The 26101-nt window shown below is 45.6% G+C and overlaps 1 protein-coding gene and 1 long non-coding RNA gene across 4 annotated transcripts in view; one reads left to right on the forward strand and one right to left on the reverse strand.

The window, feature by feature from the left end:
* MYO5C (myosin VC) overlaps window positions 1-26101 on the reverse strand; it is a 1282854-nt gene that overhangs the window by 529770 nt on the left and 726983 nt on the right. For all 3 annotated transcript variants that reach the window (XM_069624842.1, XM_069624843.1, XM_069624844.1), the window contains one exon: window positions 11051-11144. In XM_069624842.1, the coding sequence (XP_069480943.1) occupies window positions 11051-11144 (94 nt within the window). The remainder of the gene's footprint in view (window positions 1-11050; window positions 11145-26101) is intronic.
* LOC138504386 (uncharacterized) overlaps window positions 1-26101 on the forward strand; it is a 150775-nt gene that overhangs the window by 89171 nt on the left and 35503 nt on the right. The gene's annotated exons all lie outside the window — the stretch shown is intronic.

A 26101-nucleotide genomic window follows, 5' to 3' on the forward strand; every position in this document is an offset into this window, starting at 1 on the left:
CCCTCACCCGTCTAGGATCCTCAGGTTGTATTTTTTCTGACATGAGGTAGCATGAGGAGTAGCGTGAGTACAGATAATCCAAGCAGATAGATAGAAAGGTAAGACTACAAGCAACCATGCGCCTTCTCTCAGAGCGGAGGAAGGGTGGGTTGCATGTGAATCTAAGCAGATACAAGCATCAGAAATACGATTACGGTGAGTAATGTATCCCTTCTGAGGCTTGTGGAATCTCCTTAGATCAGATGCTGTGCATAGATTAGCGAGCAGTACCTGAAGAAGGAGGTGGGATGTGAGAAGGGTCATGAGCAAATAAATGTCTTAGAACCGCTTGTCCCACTTGTGTATCTGCCTTGGAATGGGTGTCAATGCAGTAATGCTGAGTAAAAGTGTGAATAGAGCTCCAAGTAGCTGCTTTGCAAATGGTGTCAAGGGGTACATTTGCAATGAAAGCCAGAGTGGCCCCAATGCCTCTAGTAGAGTGGGCTCTTGGCGTGAAAGGCAGAGTTCTTTCAGAGAGTGAGTAACACAGCTGGATACAGTTAATAATCCACTTCGAGATGGCACCTTTAGAGACGCGATCCCCCTCCCTGCCTTTAGCTACGGAGACAAACAGTTGATCTGTTTTTCTTAGCGGTCTGGTCTTATTTACATAGAAGAGGACCGCCCTACGCACATCTAGGGTTTGTAGTTTCACCTCAGCCGAGCTTTGAGGGTCCTGGAAGAAAGCCGGAAGCTCGATGGACTGGTTTACGAGGAATTTAGATATAAACTTAGGTGAGAACCTAGGGTGTGTGCGTAAAACCAGTTTGTCTTTATGGACCGTAAAGCAGGGATCCTGCACTGACAGAGCCTGAATTTCACTGACCCTTCTTATAGAAGTAATAGCTACTAAGAAGGCCGTTTTATAAGTCAGGTGTTTGAGACTGCTTTTATGCATGGGCTCGAAAGGGGGTCCCATGAGCTTAGATAGCACCACATTAAGGTCCCACCCTGGTGGTGGGTTTGAAATAGGAGGGTGAAGTCTCTTTACTCCTTCCATGAAGGCTTTAACTACTGGTACTTTCCACCATGAGACCTTGTTATGGGAAGTGGTGTATGCCGACAGGGCTGCCAGGTGTACTTTCAGTGAGTTAAAAACCAATCCTGCGTCTAGCAGGTGGAGCATGTATGTAACAATAGTGGAAGGAGTGCAATCAACTGGGTTGATTTGTCTACTCTGGCACCAGATAAGGAATCTCTTCCACTTGTCAAAGTAACAGTGCCTTGTGTTTGGTTTCCTAGATTCCTTTAGGATGTCCATACACCTCTGTGGTAAATTGAGATGTCCAAACTCTATGACCTCAGGAGCCATGCTGCAGGTTAATTGAGTTGGGTTGCTGATGCACTGTTTGACCTTGGTGCTGGGACAGTAGGTTGTACCAGGCTGGAAGTTTGATGGGCTCGCACACCGCCATCCTGCGTAGGTGTGGGAACCACGGTTGTTTTGCCCACATGGGAGCAACTAGGACGAGCGTCATCGACTCTCTGTTCATCTTGTTCACCACCTGCCTGATGAGAGGAGTTGGTGGAAAAGCGTACGTAAACATCCCTGACCAGTTCATCCACAGGGCGTTCCCCTGGGAGTCTGGTTGGGGGAACCTGGATGCAAATCCTGGGCATTGTCTGTTTTCGCTTGTGGCGAATAACTCTATAGTGGGGAAACCCCACTGAGAGAAGATATCTTCTACGACCTCTCTGTGTAGAACCCATTCGTGTTCCTCTGGGAGGGAGTCTCTGCTCAGAGCATCCGCTAGGGAATTGAGCTCCCCTGGAACATGTTGTGATGACAGGAAGATGTTTCGTCTGAGTGCCCATATCCAGATTTTCTGGGCAAGCTTGGACAGATTTGGCGAACGAGTCCCTCCTTGCTTGTTCAGGTAGAACATGGCTGTTGTGCTGTCCGTCCGGATTTGCACTGACAGGTTTAGTAGGTGGGGCTCGAACGCTTGAAGCGCTCTGAATACTGCCAGAAGCTCTAACAGGTTGATGTGGTTCTTGGCCACTGAGGGAGACCAGATACCCTGGGCTGTCTGGTGGAGATGGTGAGCTCCCCACCCCGTCAGACATGCATCGGTAGTGACTACTGCCTGTACTTCGGGATCGTAAAAGGGTTTTCCCTGTGCAAGATTGTCTCTTGTCCACCAGTGAAGGCTTTGTACTAGTGTTGGCGAAACAACCACTAGATCGTCCCACTGACCACTTGCCTGAGACCACTGTTTCACCAACCATTCCTGCATGGGACGCAAGCCCAGGCCCGCGTGGGGGACCAGGTAAATACATGACGCCATCATGCCCAGTAAACGCATTGCTTTGCGTACCGTTATTTGGTGACCGGACTGATATTGCGAATTTGCAGTAGTATATTCCGAATTCTTTCCTCTGAAGGAACGGTCAACCCCTCTTGAGTATCTAGGATTGCTCCTAGGAACTGTTTGGAGGTGCTTGGCACCAAGCTTGACTTTTTCTATTTGATTGAGAAGCCTAATTCGTGGTGGAGGTCGATAGTCCTTTGAATGTTTGTCCTGCAAATTACTGGGGTTTCCCCCGTTATGAGCCAGTCGTCCAGAAAAGGGTACACCGGGATTGCCTCTTGTCAGGTACTGTCAGGTTCAAGTGACATATTCTTTACATACAGTATCATATACTCATTTACATTGGGTCAGGGGAGACACATATTTAGTATAGAAAGGTTTTAGGAAGTTATTATGGGTTATATTTTTAAACAGCCAATTTTGCCCTTAACCTTCATTGCAGTGTATGGAGATTGCCCCAAGCCAAGATGGAGGTTCTCAGTCTAAATTCTGATTGGCTGGAGATTGTTTATAGGGAGGACAATGAACATTCTAAACTGTCGTCCTTGCCCAGCTGAGAGGTCGTGTGCCTTGTTGCTCCTGCTTAACTTTGTCAAGGCTGACAAGTTTCTAGCAGTAGAGCGGAAGATCTGAAAGTATATCAGGAGTCGTGTTTGGAGTTTGGTGGAGACACAGGACAGGGGTCAGAAACTTCCATTTTTTCTGAGAAAAGAAGTTTTCAAGTCTTATTCACAAGATAAGTGATTTTCCAGTTTTGTTGAACTTTGTAAAAAGGTTATATTTATCTAAGGGATTGAAATCAAATCTGTATCTAAAAAGATTGAAGCGTGTACGTTTGTTTTTATCGCTACGTGTCAAATCAAACTAGCGCGTGAGTTTTTTGTCTGTTACTTTTCGCCCGCGCGTGTGTCTCTGCACGTGAGAGTGAAGCGCGAGCGTGTATTTTGGACTCGCGTTTACTGTTCGTTTACGCAAAGGTTTTTTCTGCGTGATAAAATAAGCGCGTGTGTATTTTGCGCGTGTACGTATTTATTTGTGAGTTGGACATTAGCGCGAGTGCGTTTTACCCGCGAATTGAATCGTCAGCGCGTGTGCGTATTTCCCGCGACTTGGAGGAAAGCGCGTGTAATTTTTATTGCGTCTTGGACTTTAGCGCGAGTGCGTTTTACCCGCGAATTGAATCGTCAGCGCGTGTGCGTATTTCCCACGATTTGGAGGAAAGCGCGTGTAATTTTTATTGCGTCTTGGACTTTAGCGCGAGTGCGTTTTACCCGCGAATTGAATCGTCAGCGGGTGTGCGTATTTCCCGCAATTTGGAGGACAGCGCGTATAATTTTTATCGCGTCTTGGACTTTAGCGCGAGTGCGTTTTTTTCCCGCGAACTTGATTGTTAACGCGTGTACGTATTTCCCGCGATTTGGAGAAAAAGCGCGTGATTTTTTCTTCCCGCGGTTTCTGGCTTTCCACGTGAAGATTCCATCGCAAGTTAAATTCGTTCCTGAGAAAAAGACTCTCTACAAAGAAAATATTAAAAACAAATGCAAGAACTTAAAAGAACTTCATAAATCTTACTTGAAGACCTTGTTCAAGAATCTTAGATTTGAGCAGACTATCTACAAAGTTAAATTACATTTATGGACCTACTGAGAAGGCTGAATTATCTATAAGATTCTGGTCCACAAGTAAGGAAGTCTTGCCTGCTTTTCACTTCTCTGGGCATTCTGAAGAGAAGAACCAGGTATGGTTTTTAAACTATTTTGGTTAAGGATTTAGATTTTAAGGTTAGTATAGTAACCCATGAGTAATGAGGTATATTGCATGTTTATGTTTTAACTACAGGTGAAGAACCAGCGAGTTGATAGCTTCCAGCCTGGTGTTTGTTTCTTTGTCCCTTCCCTGTTTCCCCTGAAAGTGAGATAAACTGAGCAGTTATATTTATGTCAGCTCAGAGTGCCACATTTTGGGTGGATTGTCGGGGGTTCAGCAGCTTCTGCAGACACCAGGTTCTCAGCATGACCCCTCCCTGCGTAGGTGTGCAGCCGCCACCGCCAGTACCTTGGTGAATACCCTTGGTGCCAAAGCTATCCCGAAGGGCAGTACCTTGAATTGGTAGTGCCGACTGTCCACCTTGAAGCGCAAGTACCTTCTGTGCGCTGGGAACATGGAAATATGAAAATAGGCATCTTTCATATCCAAGGTTGCCATGTAATCCCCCTTTTTAGGAGGGGGATTACCTCTTGTAGCGTAGTCATACGAAACTTTTGGGGCTTGACATACTTGTTGGCAGGCCGTAAGTCCAATACTGGGTGCATTGTCAAATCTTATTTTTGGCACAAGGAAGTAAGTTGAATAAATACCCTTGTTTACCTGGTGTCCCGGGACGAGTTCTATTGCGTCCTTTTCTAGCAGAATGGCGATCTCCTCGAGGAGAATCTTCTGAAGTTCTAAAGAGTGTACTTTTTGTCGTGGAGGATGGTTCCGGGGACGCTGCAGTAGTTCTATACAGTACCCTGTGGATACTGTAGATAGCACCCATCTGTCTGATGCGATCCCTTCCCAAGCCTGGGTGAAGTTGGAAATGCGTCCCCCCACTGGGGTTGCGTGAGAAGGGACCCTGAACTGAGCGTCACTGCTTTGGTGGAGGCGTGCTGCCTCCTTTGCTGGGGCTGCCTCTGCCTTTACCACAACCTCTCCTATTACCCCTGCCGTAACCCTGGGTAGACTGTTGGCTGTTGTTCCACTGTGTACCCTGCCCCTGGGAATAGTTAGATCCTCTCTGGGAATTTTGGCCGCGTGGGCAACGAAAATTACTATTCCCTCTCTGGTTAGGGGGTTTATTGGTTAACTAGCCAAGGGACTTGAGTGTCTCGTATTCGTCCTTGGCATTCTTCAGTGCGTCCTCGACCGCCTTACCAAACAACAGATCGGCTTCCATCGGTTTGTCCAACAATGATGCCTGGGTTTCTGCCTTAAAACCAGACTGCCGTAACCACGCATGTCTCTTGATCACAGTGCCATCTGCTATCAATCTGCCTGCGTTGTCCGCGGCGTCAAAGGTTGCTTTCAAAATGCAACCAGACACGGCTCTACCCTCTGCGGAAATCCGAGCTAACTGGCCCTTTAAAGGTTCCGGAGCAGAGGCTATGAGTGCCGCGACTTCTTCCCACTGGTGGCAGTTGTAGCTGGCCAACAGGGTGGTGGAGTTTGCAATCCTTGCCTGATAGGCGGACGTTGAGGCTACTTTCCTGCCGAAACCATATAGTTTTTTGCTCTCTTTGTCTGGAGGAGCTTCGGACGATGACAAGGGTGTTCCAGCCCTCTTACGAGTGTTAGTGACAACTAGGGAGTCTGGCTTCAGATGTCCTCTTATATAGAGAGGGTCAGACTGGGCTGCCCTGAAAAGTTTTTCAACCCTGGGATTGACTGCTCTGGTGAGGTTCGGGTTCACCAGGGACGCTTCTTTTCTACGCTGAATGGACTTAAGGATAGGGATGTTCTGGGCAACAGGCCTCCTTTCTCCCACTAACTCCTCGGCGAAGTCCCTCTCCTCCTGGACACCGTGGGTGTCAATATGGAAATGTTCTGCTGCACGTGCGAGAACCTCGTTTAGGAGGGGTTGGTTATCGACAGGGGAGTCGGTAACCGGGGCTTTGTTTTCTACCAGAGAATCTACTCTGTAGGTTTCAGGGTCTTCCTCTTCCTCTTCTTGGTCCTCATCATCCCCATAGTAGCCCATCCCGGTTTGCTCTTCTACCATGCCAAATTCTTGGTCCTCACCAAAGGAAGCCTCCCCTTGATACAGTGAGTATGGTCGTGAGTATGGTTGTACCTCGAAGGGGTCTGTAGACCTCATTGGTGTCTCAAACCGGGGCTTCTTACTTGGGGGGATAGGATCGTTAGAGCCTGAGGGTGTCGCCCCTTGTGGATCATACGAAAGGAAATGGTCTGGATTTTTATCGTAAAAGTCAGCCAAAGAAGACATCCTTGACATGACCCTATCTATGTCTTCACTCGACCATTTTTTGGAACTGGGAATGACTCTCTCAGCAAGTCTCGGAGATTTATCTTGAGTAGATTTGCTGGTTTTAGACATATCAGCAGACCTGGACTTGTCTGTCTGTTTAGGGGGAGTGGTGTGTTTTACAGGTGTGGAAGAGTGCAAAGGCTGCTTCTTCTGCTGTTTTCCCCCCTCCCGTGAGTGGAAAAGTGTTTTCCCTGTCCTTTTGTGGCTCCGGAGGTTTTCGACGCCTGCCGTCGAGGATCGGGGGTAGAGTCCCTGTCCTTCGAGCGTGGGGCCGCGCTGATCTTGTCTGCGGGCTCCGACTCCTGGAGCGCAGCCTGGGGGTGGAAGTCGTCTTCGTCCTCCGACGATCGAACTTCTGTTAGCCTAGGGAGCGAGGCACTCTTGGCAAGAGTGGATGATTGCCTGCAGTCATGCGGCGATCTCGATCGAGAACGCCCAGAGGACACCGAATCGGACCGTTCTGTTTGTGCCTCTTTCCGAGAACTCGACGTCGTCGAGACACGGTTGGACTTTATGTGTTTCTGTGTGTGGTGTGTGAAGCGCTTGCGTCACCGGGGGTCATCGCCGCACTGCTGGACGACCTTCCGAGGTCGGGGACCTGCGCTCGGCTGTCTTTCGACGCAGTAATGCCCTCGCCGTCCGAAAGTACGGCGTCGCTGCCGTCGCTGAAGGCGCCCTCCGCTGCCATGGCCGCCTGCCTGGTGTGGTGGGCCCAACGCGTCGTCGAACGGTCCTTAAGTGTCTTAGGTTTAAACCTACTACATGCTCTGCAGTTCGCTTCGGGGTGGTCCCTCGGCAAGCAGAGATTGCACGTGGCATGCCTGTCGACCCAAGGGTATTTGCGATTGCACTTGGGGCAGAATTGAAAAGGGGTACCCTCCATACGCACCTTGAGGCAGCGGGCTGTTAAGTGTAGGAAACGTATAAGGTGTACCTATATACCAAGAGTGTAGAGTATGTCCAACCCCCCACTCTCCCTACTTGCAGGGCCGAGGCCAGAGGCCTTCCAAGGCCCAAATCCGTCGTGCAGCAGCCGACGGTCGATTTCTTCTCCAGCCGGCATCGAATGTCGAAGTTCGACGTTGGGATGGGGAAGGATGTAAATAAATTAATATTTTAGCAAAAGTATGGCTAAGGCCAGGGGACTCCGCAAAATGCTTCCGACCAGTATGGCGGAAAAAAACAATCTGAGGATCCTAGACGCTTGAGGAATCTTGGGTACAGTGGACGTCACACTAGGGATAGTATTACTGGCACGCCCTATGTCGACGCCCACTTTCGAGTTTCGAAAAACAAACTAATACTCCGCAGCTTCCACTAGATGTCGGCCTATGCACAGCATGTGATCTAAGCAGATTCCACAAGCCTCAGAAATATATATATATAAGGTTGATGTTATGTCCAGAGCCGCGTCGACGGTTGATATCATGTTGTACTACCCCCTTGTCGAAACAAGTTTCCAAGCAGCTGATGCTGGAAGGATATCTATCTGATGAGGAATCTGCAGAAAAGAAATCAATAGAAAGAAGATTACTGCTAGGTAATGTCTCCCCTTGTGACAAAGCCCTATGTGTAATTTGTCCCATGGTCCAACATTTGCACCAAGCCATTGTGGAAAGCTATATGTGTGGACTCTGGACTCCATTGCATTGTGTGACACAAAGGTAACATTTTGTCATGGTTTGTCATTTATTAAATGAAAAAGGGTGAGATAAACACCGATCTTTCCCTATCCTAACAAGGCGGTCCCAACCTAGCAAATGAAATCTAAAGAAAAATGACCTAGTGCTCCAAAAGTCTCTGACCCGCACACTAATACACACAACCACACTACACAGGTAATGTAGGGCAAGATGTAGTTCAGCAAAACAATTTATCAATTTAAACTTAAAGGTTTTTGAAAGAACTCCTTGTGACCAGGGTTGGGCTCCTTTCATCTGGATCAATTCAGAAGTACTTTGAGCACAGTTTTGACTCAACAAGGTTCTGTTTAAGGTAACACAAAAAGTATCTTCCATCCAAGGTGTCTTTCCCCTTGACACAGCAAAGAACTTTTCCACAAATGTTTGTTCCAAACTTTAAAACAATTGGTATTTTCCACAGTATCCTTCTTGGAACGGTAAATGTCTTCCTTTCATAACACAAGTTCTAAACCAAAGCAATTGTTCTCTTGAAAATGTCTTAGAATAAACTACTTTTGTCAGGATAGCACAGCAACTATTTTTGGTGATGCCACAGTTTGTCAAACACATGAAAAGGTTAATAGGTTCTTTGATTCAACACAGGTCTTCCCAATACACTGTTTTACTATGAACATACTTCTTCAAACTATATTCTTTCCTGGTATACTCACCTGCCAGGATGAAAACTCCAACAACTACAATCAAGATTGGTGGCAATATTGATTCCAAGATTATCCACACCAATGTCTCTTGGGAGGAAGGCTGAACAATAACTGACTTTTTTTTATAGTCTATTGACTCTTGGTAATATGTGTTCCAGTTTTCCCCAAACTGAGAACTTGATATAGCAGAACTATTCTCAAAGTGTTTCTTAAATATTTCTTGACATCGTTGTGACTATTGGCAGTTTACATTACAAATTTCCCCCAGTTGATATCTCAAAAAGGCAGAGTTGTGCCCTTGTCGCCTCTGTATTGTTGCACAGTCTCTTGGCTGTTGGCAATGCGGGATATAAGCTTTCCCCAATGTACTTCACCTAAAAAGGGATTTATGCCTTTGTTGTTTTATTGTGGGTTTCTCACAGCCTCTTGGCTGTTGGTAACGCTGGTTATAAGCTTTCCCCCTATGAGGGAACTTACGTTCTTGCCAATTCTGTTGTTTCGTTAATTCTTTCGGTATTCAAAAAGATGCCACTTGTGCTTTGTTTCATTAATATATATTTTTTTTTAAGCTTTATTCAGTAATATTTTGGTATTCAAAATTTGGAGGTTGTAACCATCTTTTTATGTGGAGCTACCCAGGGTCAGCATTTGCGTCTGGCCAACTCACTGGCTTTCTTCGGCAGCTCCTTCTTGTGGTCAGCTGTAGCGGTGGACTTCTGGTGTCCTACCCGCTCTCTCTCCTTCTTCCACGTACCTTCGGTGAGCTGTGCATCTGTTAACTGGAGCTCTGCCAGCTCTGGCAATCTTCTGCAGCTTCTTTCTCACCGACACACTGTATGCTGAATTGGGAGCATGTCTCCTCATCAGCTGGGTTCCTTCTCCACTTGCCGCTTTCCGCTGCGCTTCCTCTGCAATGATGCTTGCCTTCACATTCTGCAACGTCATCAGCTGGCGTTCTCTCTGGAGAAGTTTCTTCTCCTCTCACAACCTCTGCTTCAGCTACGCCGTCCACACTTCTTTCTCCATCTGCTTCCTCATCTGCTTCTTTCAGCTGTGTCTCATTTTGGGATTTAAATGTCCCGCCCAGGGGCCTTGGTCTGGACAATTAGACTGCAACTTTTGGTAAACAGCATTCTGAATCCTCACTGCCTCTGAGCCCATCTTTGCCCCAATACCATGAGCATTATCGGTACTGAAGTCTATAATGGTAGGGGACCTTTCGTACTTGGTTAGTTTTGACTGTTTTACATACTGAGAGTTCTTAGAGTAAAGTGGGGAGGTTGTGAACAGAGTTTGTGACTTAACATTAGAATGAGACCTTCTACTCAATGCAGAATTATAAAAATTCAAGGTTTTCATATTTAATTTGTGAACTTCTGACGCACAAACATTATTTTGTCTATATGGTTTTCCATAACATGTTCTTTGAATAGTTATATGGGAGGGACTTGTACACTAATAACATGCCATTAGGTATCTGGGAATAATATGACTCATCCTCAGAAGAAGATGAATACTGCGTCCCTCCCAGCAGTCACCAATTCCCTCTAATAGCCGTCTCTTCCTGTGTGATTCTCCCCCCTGATACCACCCGCAGGGTTGAGATCAGGTAGTGGCTGCCTTACCCTGGCCACATGGCAGGAGACTTTAGGCTGGGGATCAGTGATGACTTGCAGGATTCATCACAGTTGTTCAAGCATTCATTAGGGCATCTTTAAGAATAATCTATTCTTCTTCCACTAAATCCTTTTGCACTTACGATTCTTTGACTCCTGACGTTCAGTCTCTAGACATTTCTATTTACTGTACCGCTTCATATTCTCACTGTGGGCCTCAGCGAAACGAAGACCCTTGAAGTCATAAGGGGTTTTGTTTTGATTGGACATTTCTATACATTTCTCTACTCTGGTTGTAGGATTTATCTTCTAGGTTCCTTTATAGAGGACGGTAGGATAATAACTTCAGCCACAAGTGCCGACACTGGGAGGTTGGCTAGTGCAGCAAGTGTTCAAATGCCCCAATTTCAAGGCCCTCATAGGTGCTCCTTTTCATGGATGATGAGCTTTTACAAGGAAAACCCTTATCTTTTGCTGCCTAGCAACACGCTACGACCCATCCTCCGTTCAATGGAACATCCCAATAGTATGGAGGAAAGGGGACTAAATTACCTACTGCCATTTAAAATTGGTTGTTTTAAAAAAATAAACATCTACAGAGATAAGTATTGAGTGCAGATAGCACTTAACATCATGATCAATTAGCCAACATTTTTAAATGTACTTTTAAAATAAGATTCAATACGTAAGATGTTGTAGGCCATGTTTGCAATACCTTTCATTTCCTGGGTTTTATCTTGAAGCTTGGTATCCAGCAGCCGTTTCTGTTCAAGGAGTTCGGTATTTTGTTTTTGAAGTTTTGTGATTTTCTAAATCAAGAACAATATAACCAAATATTAAAATGCAGGAACACAATTTACTCCTTTCAGGTTTACCACAATTATAGTTTGCAAAAAACACAGTAGAATTTCTTTCATGTACACTTCGAGCTCATTTGAACGATAATTATTAGTTTCTGCACAACCAACTCTGGCAGTTTTGATTGACTAGGTCAAATTTCTGGAGTGACCTTTTCTTTTAAAATACCCAATAAAGAAAAGTTACAGAGATAATCAGTGATACATCAACAAATCTATTAGGTCTCATTATGACTATGATGAAAACAGTAAAACATGATATTTAAATACCACTTGTCTTAAATCATCAAGAAGGCTTGGGTCTCCCTTGCTTTTCCTATAAGAAAAAGATGTTGAACAAAATGAATTTAGCACTCATATCGAGTAGTCCTTGAAGCTTCAGATCCCGATAAATCTTTGCTAAGGAATCCTGTGAACAACGTTTTTTTTAAAGAGATAAGTATTATATTTTCAAATAAGAAACTTTTTGCTCAATACCTTGAATGCAAACGTGATAGTACAATTGAGAACTAGTCGGCCATCCCATGCCACAAAATTTTGAAGTCTCTAATGGCTAAATTAAGGTTGGGTATTTTATCATTACAGAAATACAAACCCTCTTGGAACAATGGGCAGTCTGGCAATTGTTTGAAGTGTGAAACACATGTAGAAGATACCTGACATTTCATATGTATTTGCTCGCTATATGATATCCCAAGACGACAATTTTTAAAACCACTTTTGTTTTACGTTTTAATATTTAAGAATTGCTAAGGATGCAACTTGGTTAATTACTACGACGACGAAATGAGCCCAAATGCAATATTGAACTTTCTCGGGAGGGCCTGAAAGATATGAATGGAGTATATGAATTCAGATTCTTGAGTTTTGAACTAATTTTATATTTCTGTGCCATTAAGGTTTAAACAATATGGAAACCGTTTTTTGATATTTAGTAATATTTATTCTTTTAAGGCTTAACTGAAATACAGATTTTAATAATAATAAAATACTACTTGTTTTTAAAATAGCACCCAATTATGATTTGGGATTGCATGGTATAGTTTTGTATAGGCTACATAGTAAGTACTACATAGGGTAAATCCAGGTTAATGTAATTTTTAAAATTAGACATTCAGCTCAAAGACATGTTAACAGTGCATAGTTCAGTAATCACCCTGTCCTTGGTGTGACCTACTTTCGGGTTAATAGCTGTATTTTCTTTGATTGCAATCGCAAACCGCAATACACTGTTTTATAGAGTAAACAAGATAACAACTTGGACACATGATTATTGAAAGATATGAGGTACATGCTCTAAAGATAAAGCAAATACCGCAGAAGGGTGAGCGGATGCTAGGTTATATACAGCAATCTGGAGTAGTACTGACATTATGCTTACATCTTGTTACAAGACTTAAACTGGCTGTGCGCTATAGTCCCAAAATGAAATATAGGTAGGGACATGAGCTACCCCACTGAGAGTGGTGGTAAACAAACAAAGGCCTGCAGAGAACATAGAAATGGGGATGGTAAAGTGCACTACTTTTTAAATGGTCCAGTAAGTAGGATAAACTGAAATGTCAATTCGTTATACATGCCGAACTGATGGCATAGCAGGGCATGAGAAATGACTACAGTGTAGGAACCGCCGTGGTGCTTGTTCAATGCGGAATTGTGCAGTCGGGAGCAAACCAATATCCACATTGTGCAAAGGCACGGTAGATGTGTGTCTGCACCACAAATCAGATTTATGTTGGTATGGGCAGAGGACATGGACATGCTTCAACAACATGATTAGGCCAAAATATAACCAGAGGTTAAACACGTGTCGAGTAAAGCATAATTCATGTTGACTCAGCATAATATAATGCCTAGAATGTCCATCTCTCCATACAGCTACACAAGATTAATTCAGAGTTGGGTGAATCATATCACAGATGCGTTCTTTAGGGTTAGACTGGTTAGACCAAAGGGCTGGTTAGGCAGTATGGATTACGTTTCTGGCCCAATATGGGCCACTTTAATGACTGTGCAGTAGTTATAACTAGAGTGCTTTCAAATGCCTCCCCAAAACCCGAGCCATGCCCAGCAAGGCCATCAATAGTGGCAGAAGGACGCTTGTACCACATATGCAATGTACATGGAAATGCTTTAGTCCTCAGAAGGTATCTCCTAAATTACATATACTGCGCCTTACTTGGTCAGAATTTAGATAACATAACTATCCCCCTAAATCGTACTTGGTGCACCTTCCACAGTCTGGCTGTAGATAACAGAGCTATCCCTCATATCACATGCCCTGCACATGGTCAGGCTATAGCCAGCAGTGCTATCCCCTTAAATTGCAGGTCCTAAACCATCTATGATCAGACATTAGACAACAGAAGCTAAATCACACGTCCTGCACTGTACATGGCCTGGCTGTAGACAGCAGAGAAACCAGCTCAATTGTATGTCTTGCAAGAAATTACTATTATTACTGCCTGATCGGAAGAAGTAAACATGTATCTTTTAATGTGCATGAATAACTAGGTGCAAAGAAATAATTATTACAAAAACAGTTCAGTTTCCCAGTTAAAACATATTTTAACTCACTAATAAAATACTCCCATAGGGAATTGGACTTACATTTTTACTCCCTAAAAACATTTTACTCCCAATTTTTAAAAATAGGGAGTAAAATACTCCCACTTCTAAATCTTATCTGAAGCACTGGGAGACATCTTATGGGGAATAGCTTGCACCCTGTGCATATCCAAATATATCCAAATCCCTGATACCGCCTCCCAACCCTGGGAAGGGCAGCCCTTAAAATCTGGATGAATAAACCATGGCTTTTTTGCCCTGGTTCCATCATTTTCTGTCATTACAAGTATGCTGCTTTTCTACATCCTTCAACCACTGCACCCCCGTTAGATCAAGGTGCTGCACTTTCTACGACACCCCACTCCACCGTGCAACTTTTTGGCTCCATGTTTCAATGCAAGCAACCCCCTGCTTGGTCACAGTATCACTCTGATACCGATGTCCTGGAGCCGCCTCAAAACCTGGTGGGTTGTGGACATCGGGGGCAAGGGGAATGTCTTGTGACTCATGTGAGATGAGTCTGGAGCTTGTGGAAGACAGCAGGGTAGGCCACTAGTAGGAACAAGCAGGGATTCTGGCCCCTGCCACAAACGCCAGACGAACACTTGACAAATGCCTTCTTGCCCTTTGCAAACCAGGTCTGCAGCAAAATTCCCAGGAGGCCACTGGGCATAGCACCTGAGCATGCTAGAGTGAGGTTTGAGGCATCATCTCACCCTGCCAACCAGCATTCTATGGAAGGTGAAATGAGGGACTGCAGCCCTCAAATTTCAAACAGCCCTTTTTCTGTGCCAAAGGTTCTAGCCTCCCATAAACCTCAGCATGTACATGTAGCTTGTAGTAGTTACCAGATGGCCCCTTTCCCTCATCTGCCATCTCACAATTTGCTTACTCGGTGCCCCAAGAAATACAATGTATCCATGAGAGAGAGGGGGGGGGGGAGAAAAACTGACATTGGCAATGTGAGCTAGTGATATTAGACCTGTCCGCAACACCCACCCCCCACCCCCCCATTTGCAATTCAACACTAACTAAACCATGAATAAGCTTGCTTCATTAGCCTTATCACCCTCTGTCACATCAGCAGCTAACCATATCCAAAGCAATGTAGTTTATCAGATCATGGGTTCTTCCCTATGGATAACCTACTCACAAGTTTCTCTGCCAAACCTGAAGAAACAGATTGGCATTCAGGAACTGGTTACTTCAGACCTGGATCCATAAATGCTGCAGGATTTTCATCTGTCTCTCTGACCTACCAACTAATGCCCCCCCATTTATTCTTACCAAACCACATGCAGCAAGGCAACAAGTAGTGGGAGAAAGGCGCTATACAAGATTTGACGAATCTGAGGATGTCGTCCCTTCTCCCCTAGGAGGAAACCTTTCTCATTGGATGGCCGCAGTACAATAGTCCCCCTGGGATTAGTGCATGAGGGGGCATCACATAGAAGAGGAAGCCGCTATGGGATTAGGGATGACCATTCTCAGAGAGTGCAGTATTCGCCCGCCTTAGTAGACCCTCCATCATTACCCAAATCAAGTTCTCCCTCACTTTCTCTAGGCAATGTTAATATCTGTCATTCTAAGGGTAAACCACTTAATATGATAGACTTGACTAATAACCCTGGAAAGACCAAATGCTTGCTGTGTAGCTCTACCATTACTACTGTGATGAAGAAGAGAAACAGGAGTATGAGGATTACTCCAGAGAACTGGAACGAAAGTCTAGTCTTTCACTGTATTTGATTGGCCTAGAGAAATACAAAAACGTATAGGGAAAGTAAGATGGAGAAAGCAATCCTCGACCGAGGAAGACAGAGGAGGAGGACCTCCTTTGTACGCTTCCCAAACAAACCCATCGGGGCGTTCCGAAGCCTGGGAAGCTAGCAGTAAGTGAAGCCCTGTCCCGGCAAAGGTAGAAGGGTTGGCGTAGTGGCCGCCAAAGAGAAACCAAAGAGAAACTGTTTGGCGGGGCTGACACTGACCGAAGCAAGCAACCAAACGCTCCCAGAGCCACAGAAGGAAGCATTGTTGCATGTAAGATGCGCACCAGAGAAACAGGTAAGCTGGCAGAGCTGAAGGTGCTGAAAGTCCGGGAGGTGTTGGGGAGCAACAAGAAAAAGAGAGTGAGAGGGTCTGGGACCCCGGGAGAAGTAGAAAGAGTGCAGAAGGGCACATACACTTGGCAGGAGAGTAAACCAAGCTATTGCACCAATCCAGTGCAAGTCTGGGACGCACACCTATGTGAAGACAAGAAAATGAGAGGGTCTGAGACCCTAAGGGAAGACAGCAAAGTGCAGAAGGGAGCATATGCTTAGCAGGAGAGTAAACCAAGCTATTGTGACAGCACACTAAGAGTCTGGGACCTGCACCCATATAATAATGATATAGCGTCCTTTTATTGACACCCGTTTTTACAACGGGTGTTCTGCTGCAGGGGTTTTTCTGAAAAACTCCATCAAAAGGTTTGGGGTGGGGGGCAAATAAAGGGCTGGGGTGGGAAATAAAACAAATAGTTAAATGAAGGGGGGTTTGGTGGGGGGGAACTCCCCCCAAAAATACATTTAAAAAAATGAGATGACATTTTTCGGAAAAACTCCCGTGGCAAAACACCCGTCGTAAAAACAGGCGTCAGTAAAATGACATGGAATCATAAGAATAAGAGACCTCAGAAGAAACAGGGTCTTTAGGACTCAAAGAAAAGGAAAGTAGAACCATAAGGAATCCAGGGGAATGGGACTTTCACCTTGTAGAACATTTCTGTTGGCAAGAGTTATCATGAACACTTTACTTTGGAAGAAACCAACTCTACACACACTTAATTTAGATAATTAGTGTTAGGGACAGAAGTAGGGCTTTGCGACACAAAGGTGACAGAATTTTTTTTTGACATCCCAACATATTCCTTAGTTTCCTTAGAGACATGGAAACCCCTCCTAGGGATAGAGAGGCATGTTTCTAACCCTATTATTGGTTAATAAATGTTTATAGGCACTACTCGGTATAGTTTATCATAAAGAAAATTGCATATTGTGATTTATGAATCTAGCCACAATGCCAGCACTATTTTTTGCCCCAGTCTGAAACTTGCTATATCTTTCACTTTGCATGTGAATGAATGTCCTATTAGAAATGAGTAGTGGTAGTGGTGGAAACCCCAACAAAGCTGCTAATAACCAAGGCACCTGCGTGTGTTTGCTTGCTGGGGATCATATCCAAACAAGGGTAAAAATGTATTGCCAGCAGTGTGGGGGTCTAGTGCTGCCACTGGATAGGATGAGGATTACCTTGAAGTGGAAAAATCTGAAATCACGTTTTTATGAAACATTGGACCAAGCATATAGTCATACGGTTGGCAGCAGATGCTGAGGTAGTCAAGAGGAAGGTAAGACAAGAGACCAAGGTGCTGGGGCTGTGATGGTGTGGGAAATGTAGATAGACAAAACTGTTGTTCACTCCTGGCAATACGCTAAAAAAAAGGAGGTTAGATATGTCTGTACAGTGATGCTGCTACCTGCTGTATTTATTGCTGAATGCTCCTTGTTTACTATTATCCAAAGTGCAATCTTATTTATACATAAAGAAATCTTATGTATAAATAATAGAATAACAGGGAACTAGGTTTTAGACACATTAACAACATATTAGGTATTCAAAGCCAATATGGCTATGTAGCGAAAAATCTGTTACATGTTTTTTGAAGACAAGGTATCAAGAAGTAAAACTTTTTTGCAGTGTGCTGCCAATTTATTTAGCATATTTGTAACATGCTACATGATGTGCAAAGCAGTCTGAGTACCTGTCTGGGGAACAGGAAAGCAAGAAGCAGTACAGGTAGGTTAGTGGACCAGTCCATGGTGAGTTTATGATTCTCTACAACCTCACCTGGCAGCACAAGATTCTGAAGCTTTGACGCTCAGTGGTATTTGTGAGCGGTAGTTTATGAATAGGACAAGCTTCGATGTCCGATCGGTATGGGAAAGGTGATGGTTAAGGGTTTCTAAGCCTCTGCACCATAGGCCCCTAGGAAGTGGAGAGGGCTCTGGCCCTTGCATATCTTTAGGAGTTGTCACCCACTCTGAGCCACTTCCAAAATGTTGAGCCTCAGGTATGAAGGCAACGTTTCCTGAATCTGGTATGTCAGATAGTAAGTGAATCTTCGCCAAGCTTCTATGGTTGGAAAGCCTGGTCTGGAACCTGGGTTGTGGTCATCTAGTCCTTTGTAGTTTAGGCACAGGATGTTGAACTGTGCTCATTTCGTGTTGGTGAATCAGAGAAGGGTCTTCAAACTGGGTATACTATGATTAAGCCTTCTCAGAACAAATCTGAGATGCCAGCAAAGTTCTATAGTTTGAGCATCACCTTTTTGAAAGCCTTGTTTAAATGTCATTACAAGTGTATACAAATAGGGTAGAAAGAGTTCTTAAAGCTCAGACAAGTGAACAAACATGTGTTCTCGGTTCCTGTATTTATGTGGGAGGTGAAGGAAAAGTCACTATTACACATAATAGCCAAGGTCTGTACTTTATCAACTTGTTTAACTGGTGGACCTAATGACTGGCTGGTTGAAGGGCAGGAGAGATGGCAACTCGGCTCAGAAGAAGACCCTTAGTCTATTTACTTTTGACAGAAAACTAACTCAGTTGCATCCATTGTGGGACTTCCTTAAGGCAGTTTAGTTAATATATGTCAAAGAATATGCAAATTGACCAACTTGCACTCTTGGCTCCCAGATCATAAAAAATATAATTTGTCCAAAAGTATATACTCTTACTTGGTGTTTGTAATGTACAACGTCAAACTTTTCTCACTGATTTGGTATTTTTCACTTTTGTTTGTTTTCTGATGCACTGCCTAATTTATTCATTATGTGTTCCATCCAGATCACACTGGGGATGCAACTCTTTAATGTATGTGAACCTTTTGGGGCCCTTATACACCCTCAGAAGTGGGGGCTCATGCAAAGGTAATTTATAGGCTCAATGGGCAATTAACCTTTCCCAGACAGATATTCTGGTTGGTGGCTGTCCACCTTACGATGGTGGAGGCACAAAATGTGGCCATTGTGACCCTTTGGAAGGCCTTAGAAAGACGCTCAAGTTATTTGTTATTTAGAAATCCTGTAACCAGGGAATATGCTGCTTTGTTGCCATTCTGTGGCTGGCTGGAAAGTGGATATTACCATCTAGGGTGTGACAAATCGAAGGTATTCGTCCCTTCTCCCATAGGGGGAGCCCGCAAGACCATCCCTACAGGTCTGGGCAGGTGGGATATCACTGGGATAGACTCCCGTACCTGTGAGGAACTCCCTAAGCTGCACAGCATAATAGCATACATGGGACTCCCACCTTGGAGAGTGGGACCAAAGGCGAGCCCCAGATCCTGTGATGTTTGAAGAGCTACAAAATGCCAGAGGGAGATGCTGGCGACGCCGCGTACCCTTTATCGGAGGAGCTGTTGTGAAACAGAAAAGCAGAGTCCTGTGTCAGGTTTTGGTGAGACCACACCCATACCATGGTGGGCAGGACAACTGACCAAACACGCTGAGACCATCAGAGAAGGCAAGTGGGAGTGTGAATAGTTAATCCCTAAATACAGCAGAAAGGAAGCCGAGAACGGGAGAAAATGGAAACACAGAACGATAAGGCAAGGGGGAATGCAAACAGCTTTGTAACGTTAATTCCTCTATAGGGCATAAGGGAAGCCGAGAACGGCAGGGCCACAAAAACACAGAACGAGAAAGCATCTGGGAACGTGAACAGCTTCCCAATGTCAACCTCCGTATACAGTAGAAGGGAAGCCAGGAATGGGAGTGCGATGAAACCAAGGAACGAGAAAGGCAGAATCGAAGAGGATCTTCTGAGCGAATGCCATGGCCCTCAACATTCCTCCACATACAGAGAGGTAACGGGGAGAACAGGAGAAGCGGGAGGCCGCTGGGGCAGCCAAATATGAGAAGAGAAACTCACCCCAGTACTCACGACGAGTTACTTGATATAAACCAGTGTAATTGGAACTGTGTTAAGCTGACAAAGAGGCAACTGAACAACCCTATGTGGGAAGTCTATGAAGACTCAGAACAAAAACCTGATAAAGGAGAACATGTACTATATGAGCACTAAGATGAAAAGGGGAGAAACTGTGGCATACAATCTTGTAATAAAGAAGGACAGACAAGACTATCAAGTGAAACAAGATAGTTACAAAGAGAAAACCCAGGAGAGGGGAAATACCAAGTGGGAATAAACCACAGCCAAGCTGAGAAAGCCTGGATCAATAGATTATGAGAGGTCTAATACCTGCAACAAGAATGTGAGAAAGTATCACAAGGAAAGTTGTCACAAATACATCAGTAAAGAGAGTACAAAACCAAAGACTACAGTAGAAGAGCTAAAAGAGTTAATCCAAGAGATAAAGCGAGACTATTGTAGACGATCGTGCTAAACAAGCAGCACAAGGGTTGAAGACATTGGGCCTCATGCTGAGTTTGTCGGTCTAGAAATAAGGGTGCCGGTAAACTCACCGGCACCCTTGTTTCCGGACCGGCAAACTACGGGTTTGCCTGCCGGAGCCGCTGTGCCCAACAACCTTGCTGGGCACAGTGGTCACGTTAGGCAACGCCGTCATTGAAGCACCGGCACCGTTAGCATGGCACTGTATGGGAATGGGGATTAACGAAATTACCGGCGCCTGACTTCCCTGCCACCGGACATGAAATAGTCAGGCGGTAGTCATTTTTTACGGGTCTGGCAGCAACCCGCTGGTAGCACCGGCAGGGTTACCGCCGGACCCATAATGAGCCCCATTGATACAAAGAGACTGTCAGAAGATATTGGCGCACCAGGGGAATCAAGCCAATCTTCTGGACTTGTCTTAAGTTTGTTATCTTAGTAGTATGGTCAGGTAGAATTAGATGCAGAATGAGATCTTTTCTTTCTTTGGGACTTCCTGAAGACGGACAAGCACCTAAGTTCCTTGAGATAGGTTGGGAACTTTCTCTAGAAATAGGGAAAGATAGGCCTTTTTCTTATAATTTGAATAAAAGTGAATTAGAATATCCACAAAGGGTCGGACTCCGTCTTTCGACCCACCACAAGGGTTATTTATGATGCAAGCCAGGTCAGCAGCTCAGACAAGGGCTTCAGTGTGTGTGCCTGGTGGGGCGTAGGGGATTCCCTTTGCGTCCACATCGCCTGTGTTTGCCTGTGAAAATGCCTGCAAGGCTGTGTGAGGCCCCCGGTATTGATTAGCTGGCTGCCAAAACTTTGAATGGAACTTTGTGTGATTTGGGGAATGGGTTGGACTTTACCCTCTATTTAGGTTTGTTAACTGCTGGGATTTCATCCCTTAAGGTGAGGGCCAGGATGATAGGATGAGCGCCATTGGTTAGAGATGGGCTAAGAAACCTGGAGGACCCTACCTTCATCTCCTCCGAGCCCTACATTGTGTAGCTGGTGGTGGCATTTGGTCCTGTGTTCTTCCCAGCCTCACGTGCTAACCTAAAAAAGCTATTGCTTCATCACAGTAGCTTATACCTTATCATGGAGATACATCATTATAAACATCATAAGAAAATGGGAAAAATGTCAAAGCATATTTAGAGACAAGGTGTATGTGAACCTCCTTTGATTTTTAGCAGTAAATTATGAGCTATCAGAAAACGAATATACTTGGAGTATGTAGTACCTTCTCTAAGCATATTTTTGGAGACTATTAGATGCATTTAGACATATGGTTAAAGTAGGAAATCTTGCAATTTGTTAACTACCTCATAAGATTGCTCAATGCCTTTCATGCAAAACCTCATACTGCGAATGTACTATCTTACAAGCAGCAAGTATCATCCTCATGTTAATGAGAATATGTACAACTAAACAAAGTGGTTAGTACTCTTCCATATAAAAAAATGGATGAACTTGGAGCAAGAACAGAGTTCCTTTATGGTATCAGAGATCGAAATTGTGGGGATCTGGAAGCTACTCCCCCGGCCAACTGATGCTGAACAAACACACCCATGTGAATTTAACTTTGCGTTTGGGATCATTTATAAATAAACATAAGGACACATCTATACGATATTTAATCCATAGAACAGTACTAAATCATGGACCAAATGATACGCCTGCATCTTATGTGGAAGTTAGATTTATGGAACGCTATGTACCAGTTTCTCATTTTCCAGTGGTAGCTCCTGGTCACGGGTTAATGTGAGATACTTAGAAGCGGCTTTTAGCTCTGCTTTTCCAACCTTAATTAAGAACCCAGCAGTATTGAATGCTAATATGGAACAATCAAAATAGATTTCTTCCCATGCATTTAACAATCCAAACTATGCTGGCAAGAGATTGCAGGAAACATTATTTGCCTTCCTTTCCATTGATGGTCACACCACTCACTGAAAATTCCTTGGTCTCAAAATGAGGAGCAGAGCTAACATTTGAGACCTGGTAGAGTGGTAGCTTGTTTACTCTGGAACAGAAAATAAAAGTAAAAAAATAGAAGGAAGAACATTTTTCTTTCAATCATGTAAACAGAATGCCAAAACTGTAGAGTTGTGATATTTTCAGATTAGGCATGGGATTAATTAATTGGAGGGGGATAAGAGGGGAAACATGCCCCAAGGACTATTTGAAATGAGTGTCAAATAACAATAACAATCTACACATAAAATAATTAACACTAATGTTAATTTTGTGCAAAAAGGCAATAAGAGAGGGAGAATTAATCCTGAAAGATGGAAATCCATTTGGACACAAACCTCATACAAATAGAATGTTTTTTTTAAACAATGTTTATTTTAAACATTAACAAATGTCTTAGATACTGTTTAATCATCAACCATCAAATATAAAATAACCTATCAACACCCTAGCCCACCTCCCTCCCAATCCCGGCCTACATCGCACCCTTACTATCCTTCCCTATTCATTGTCCACTTCTTGTATATACACAGTAGTTTCCGGTACAGGGATCTCTACCCCTTCTTGAGTCTTCCGTTCTGAGACCAGAAGGTATGCTAAGTCTTTAAGTTTATTTACGTGCTTAGCCTGTTTCGGTCTCGGGAACGCCGCCAGCAGACAAGCCTTTGGCGATTCCACATCTAGGTTAACTTCCGATTTCTTCAACAATTGTGCAAACTCTCTCATAACCTGTCGATTTCTACGCACGCCCAAAACATATGCACCAAATCTGCATCCACCTCCCCACATTTCGGGCACCTCTGAACCCCTGCCTAGCTAACTTATTCGGGGTCAGATATGCTCTGTGTGTCACGTACTATTGGATTTGCTGTAGTCTTGTGCTTCTCAAAAACTTTCAATTGTATGATTTCTCTCTATACCACTGCTCATACGACAATGGTTCCCCAAGATCTGCTTCCCATTTACATCTAATCTGATCTATTTCCCCACCTACCATGGACATTAATAGCTCATATATGCGTGACACCTCATGCCCGCCTTCTGACACATTATAAAATGATTCCGTCGGGGGCGTGGCCTGATGTCCAAGGAGTGAGGACGCAGGTTCCCTGAGCTCCGGCTAAGCAGTCTGATCCTTTTTCTGGGTGCTTCTAGCCCATATACACCATCCACACTGCGATCTGCCAGCGACCGAGGCGAGGAGCTGCGCTGTCCTCCTTACCCCGACAAAAATCGGAGCCCGAGAAGCCTCTGCCGCGATCCAGCCCGGCTCCCCCTCCTCCCCGAGCGGGGCGCACAAGATGGCGGCCGTTTCGTGCTGACGGACCTGAGGCACATATCAGCGCCGAGAGCCAGCGACACCGGAGCCGCGCTGGCCCCGCGTATCTCCTGCGGATGTTCCCTTCCTAGGAGTAGAGAGCGTACCCGCGGGCTGGCTGCTGGAGCCCACAAGAACGCCATTTGGAACCGGGGGGTGCCCCTCCCCCCACTTCCCGAGCGTCCTGGATAACGGCCGAGGGCCGACGCTTCCGCGCGGCGAGGAGTCAGTGTGCGGCTGGCACACACCGAGGTAACTGGACCGGCAGCACTTGGGGATCATCTCAGCGGGAGCACCTCCTCCACGACACACGCGCCCTGTTTACATACTGAGGAATGGCGCTGATCCATACCCGGGAGACAGTGCGTGATCAACGCACTTGGTGATTGTCCCTCCGGAGGCCCCCTGATCTACGAGCTGGGTGTCCGGTGTGCCTGTCGGGGGGAGACGTCGTTCCGCGCCAAGGGGGCGGTGCGGGAACGGATTGTGGCGGAACCCATTAAGCCCTCGAAGACCATTCACGGCACTCCCTGACAGTCACTCCAGCATCGGGGAGCTGCTCCCCGAAACAGAGCTTCCTTCCTCCATCGGCGGTGCTGGTGGTCGCCAGCCATCTGCCCATTGCCACAACTACAGAACATTGGAGACCATCCACGACAGTCCCAGACAGTTACTTCAGCATCGGGGAGCCGAGCAGCCGCTCCCCGACACAGAGCTTCCTCCATTGGCGGGCATGGGGTTGCCAGCCAACTGCCCATCGCCACAGTACCAGAACATCAGAGTCCATCCACGGCACTCCCAGACAGTCAATTCAGAATTGGGGAGCCGAGCAGCCGCTCCCTGACACAGAGCCTCTAACATTGGCAGGGCCGGGGTAGCCAGCCATCTGCCCATTGCCACGACCCCAGGACATTACCCTCATGTAATGGGCACATCCAGGTTCTCCCAACCACGTCTCCCCTACACACAATAATGCTAGCGTGGTGAGATCCTTCCTTGGGGCACGCATAGGTCCCACTATCAGCGCTCCCTGCCTGCCAAGAAAACTTACCACCGTCAAGGAGTACGGCCAACCCATAGGGGGCAAATCAATCAATTGGACACTGCGGATCCACGCTACGACACCCCTCTCCCCCCCAGTGCTCCGACCATATGATACACTGCCTGGACAGTATTATTTCAAGAGCCCCCAAGGAGTCCCCCCAGCATCATAGACCACTGCAGAAGGGGCATGGTCGCAGACCTAAACGCCATTTATGCCACTGACACAAGGCGCCACCACGCCTTAGGGTCCAGACCATCACTGTGAGTGGAAGAACTGCACTGTCGTACACTGGGTTGTGACAAGCTGTAAGAGTTCACACACTCTACTCAGCTATAGACACTTTGCATTATCCAACGGGACCAGGTGAAGTAGAGATGGCCGCTGCAAGGAACAAAGCCAAGAATGCCACTTTGGACCCTTTCATAACAGCCAAGCCTCACCCTACTGCCCAATCTACCCCAAAAGGCTCAGCAACACACGATGGCCATGAAGATGAGGTCAGGCATAACCAGCTGCTAGAGGCGATCGCAGCCCTGAGAACATTAATTGACACGAAAATAGGTGAGGTTAAGGCCGATATCCAGCTCATACGGCAAGATGCCCGTAATCTAACGGAGCGTGTCACCATTATTGAATCCTCCCAGAAGGACATTTCAGATGATACAACGGCCCTAAAGACGGAGGTTGTAGACCTCAAACGCAAAGTGAGCTTCCTGGAGGCGAGGTCTGAGGAGGCAGAAGGTCGGGCCAGACGAAATAATATTAGGATTCTAGGTATACCGGAGGGGACAGAGACCATGGACCCGACAACCTATGTGGAATCCTTAATACAGCAAGAAATAGGGGCAGCGAACCTCTCACAGGGCTTCACCATAGAGAAGGCTCACAGATCTCTTCAGAAGAGGCCCCCCCTGGATCCTATCCTCGTCCCATTATAGCAAAGCTTCTCAATTTTCGTGACCGCGAGGTGATTCTGAAATTCTCGAGAGAGAGAGAGAGAGAGAGAGAGAGAGAGAGAGAGGGAGGAGAAATAGAGCGGGGCAATTCAAAAATCACCATATACCCTGATTATACTCAATCGGTGCAGAGAGCGAGGGATTCCTTCGTCCTGATCAAGGCTAGGCTGAGGAGACTAAACCTAAAATACATGCTGCTGTACCCTTCACGATTGAAGGTAATCTACAAAGGGCGTGCGATATTCTTAGAGTCACCAGAAGCAGCTACCATGTGGATGGAACATAACCTGTCTGAGGTCCCCATGGAACCACACCTGAGAAACACAATGAAAACAGCTAAGGATGATCGCTTGGTGTCCCAGCTAGGGCACCCATGGCCCTTGTAGTATACCTTAAAACAGAACAAAGCTACACTACCACTGAAGCAAAACTACGACATGAGAATGCTAAATGACTGCAGGACTCACCTGACCTCCTGCACATGGACACAAATCACGGACCCACTGATGACCAGTGCAGGCTAGTTGCCTGCACGCAACCACTCGCGCCAGAGACCCGGATTGGGTCAGACAGCGCGAGAGCGCCCGAGCACTGCACCC

Source organism: Ambystoma mexicanum, chromosome 11 (genome assembly GCF_040938575.1).
Source record: "Ambystoma mexicanum isolate Mex_15411 chromosome 11, UKY_AmexF1_1, whole genome shotgun sequence".
Classification (NCBI taxonomy): Eukaryota; Metazoa; Chordata; class Amphibia; order Caudata; family Ambystomatidae; genus Ambystoma; species Ambystoma mexicanum.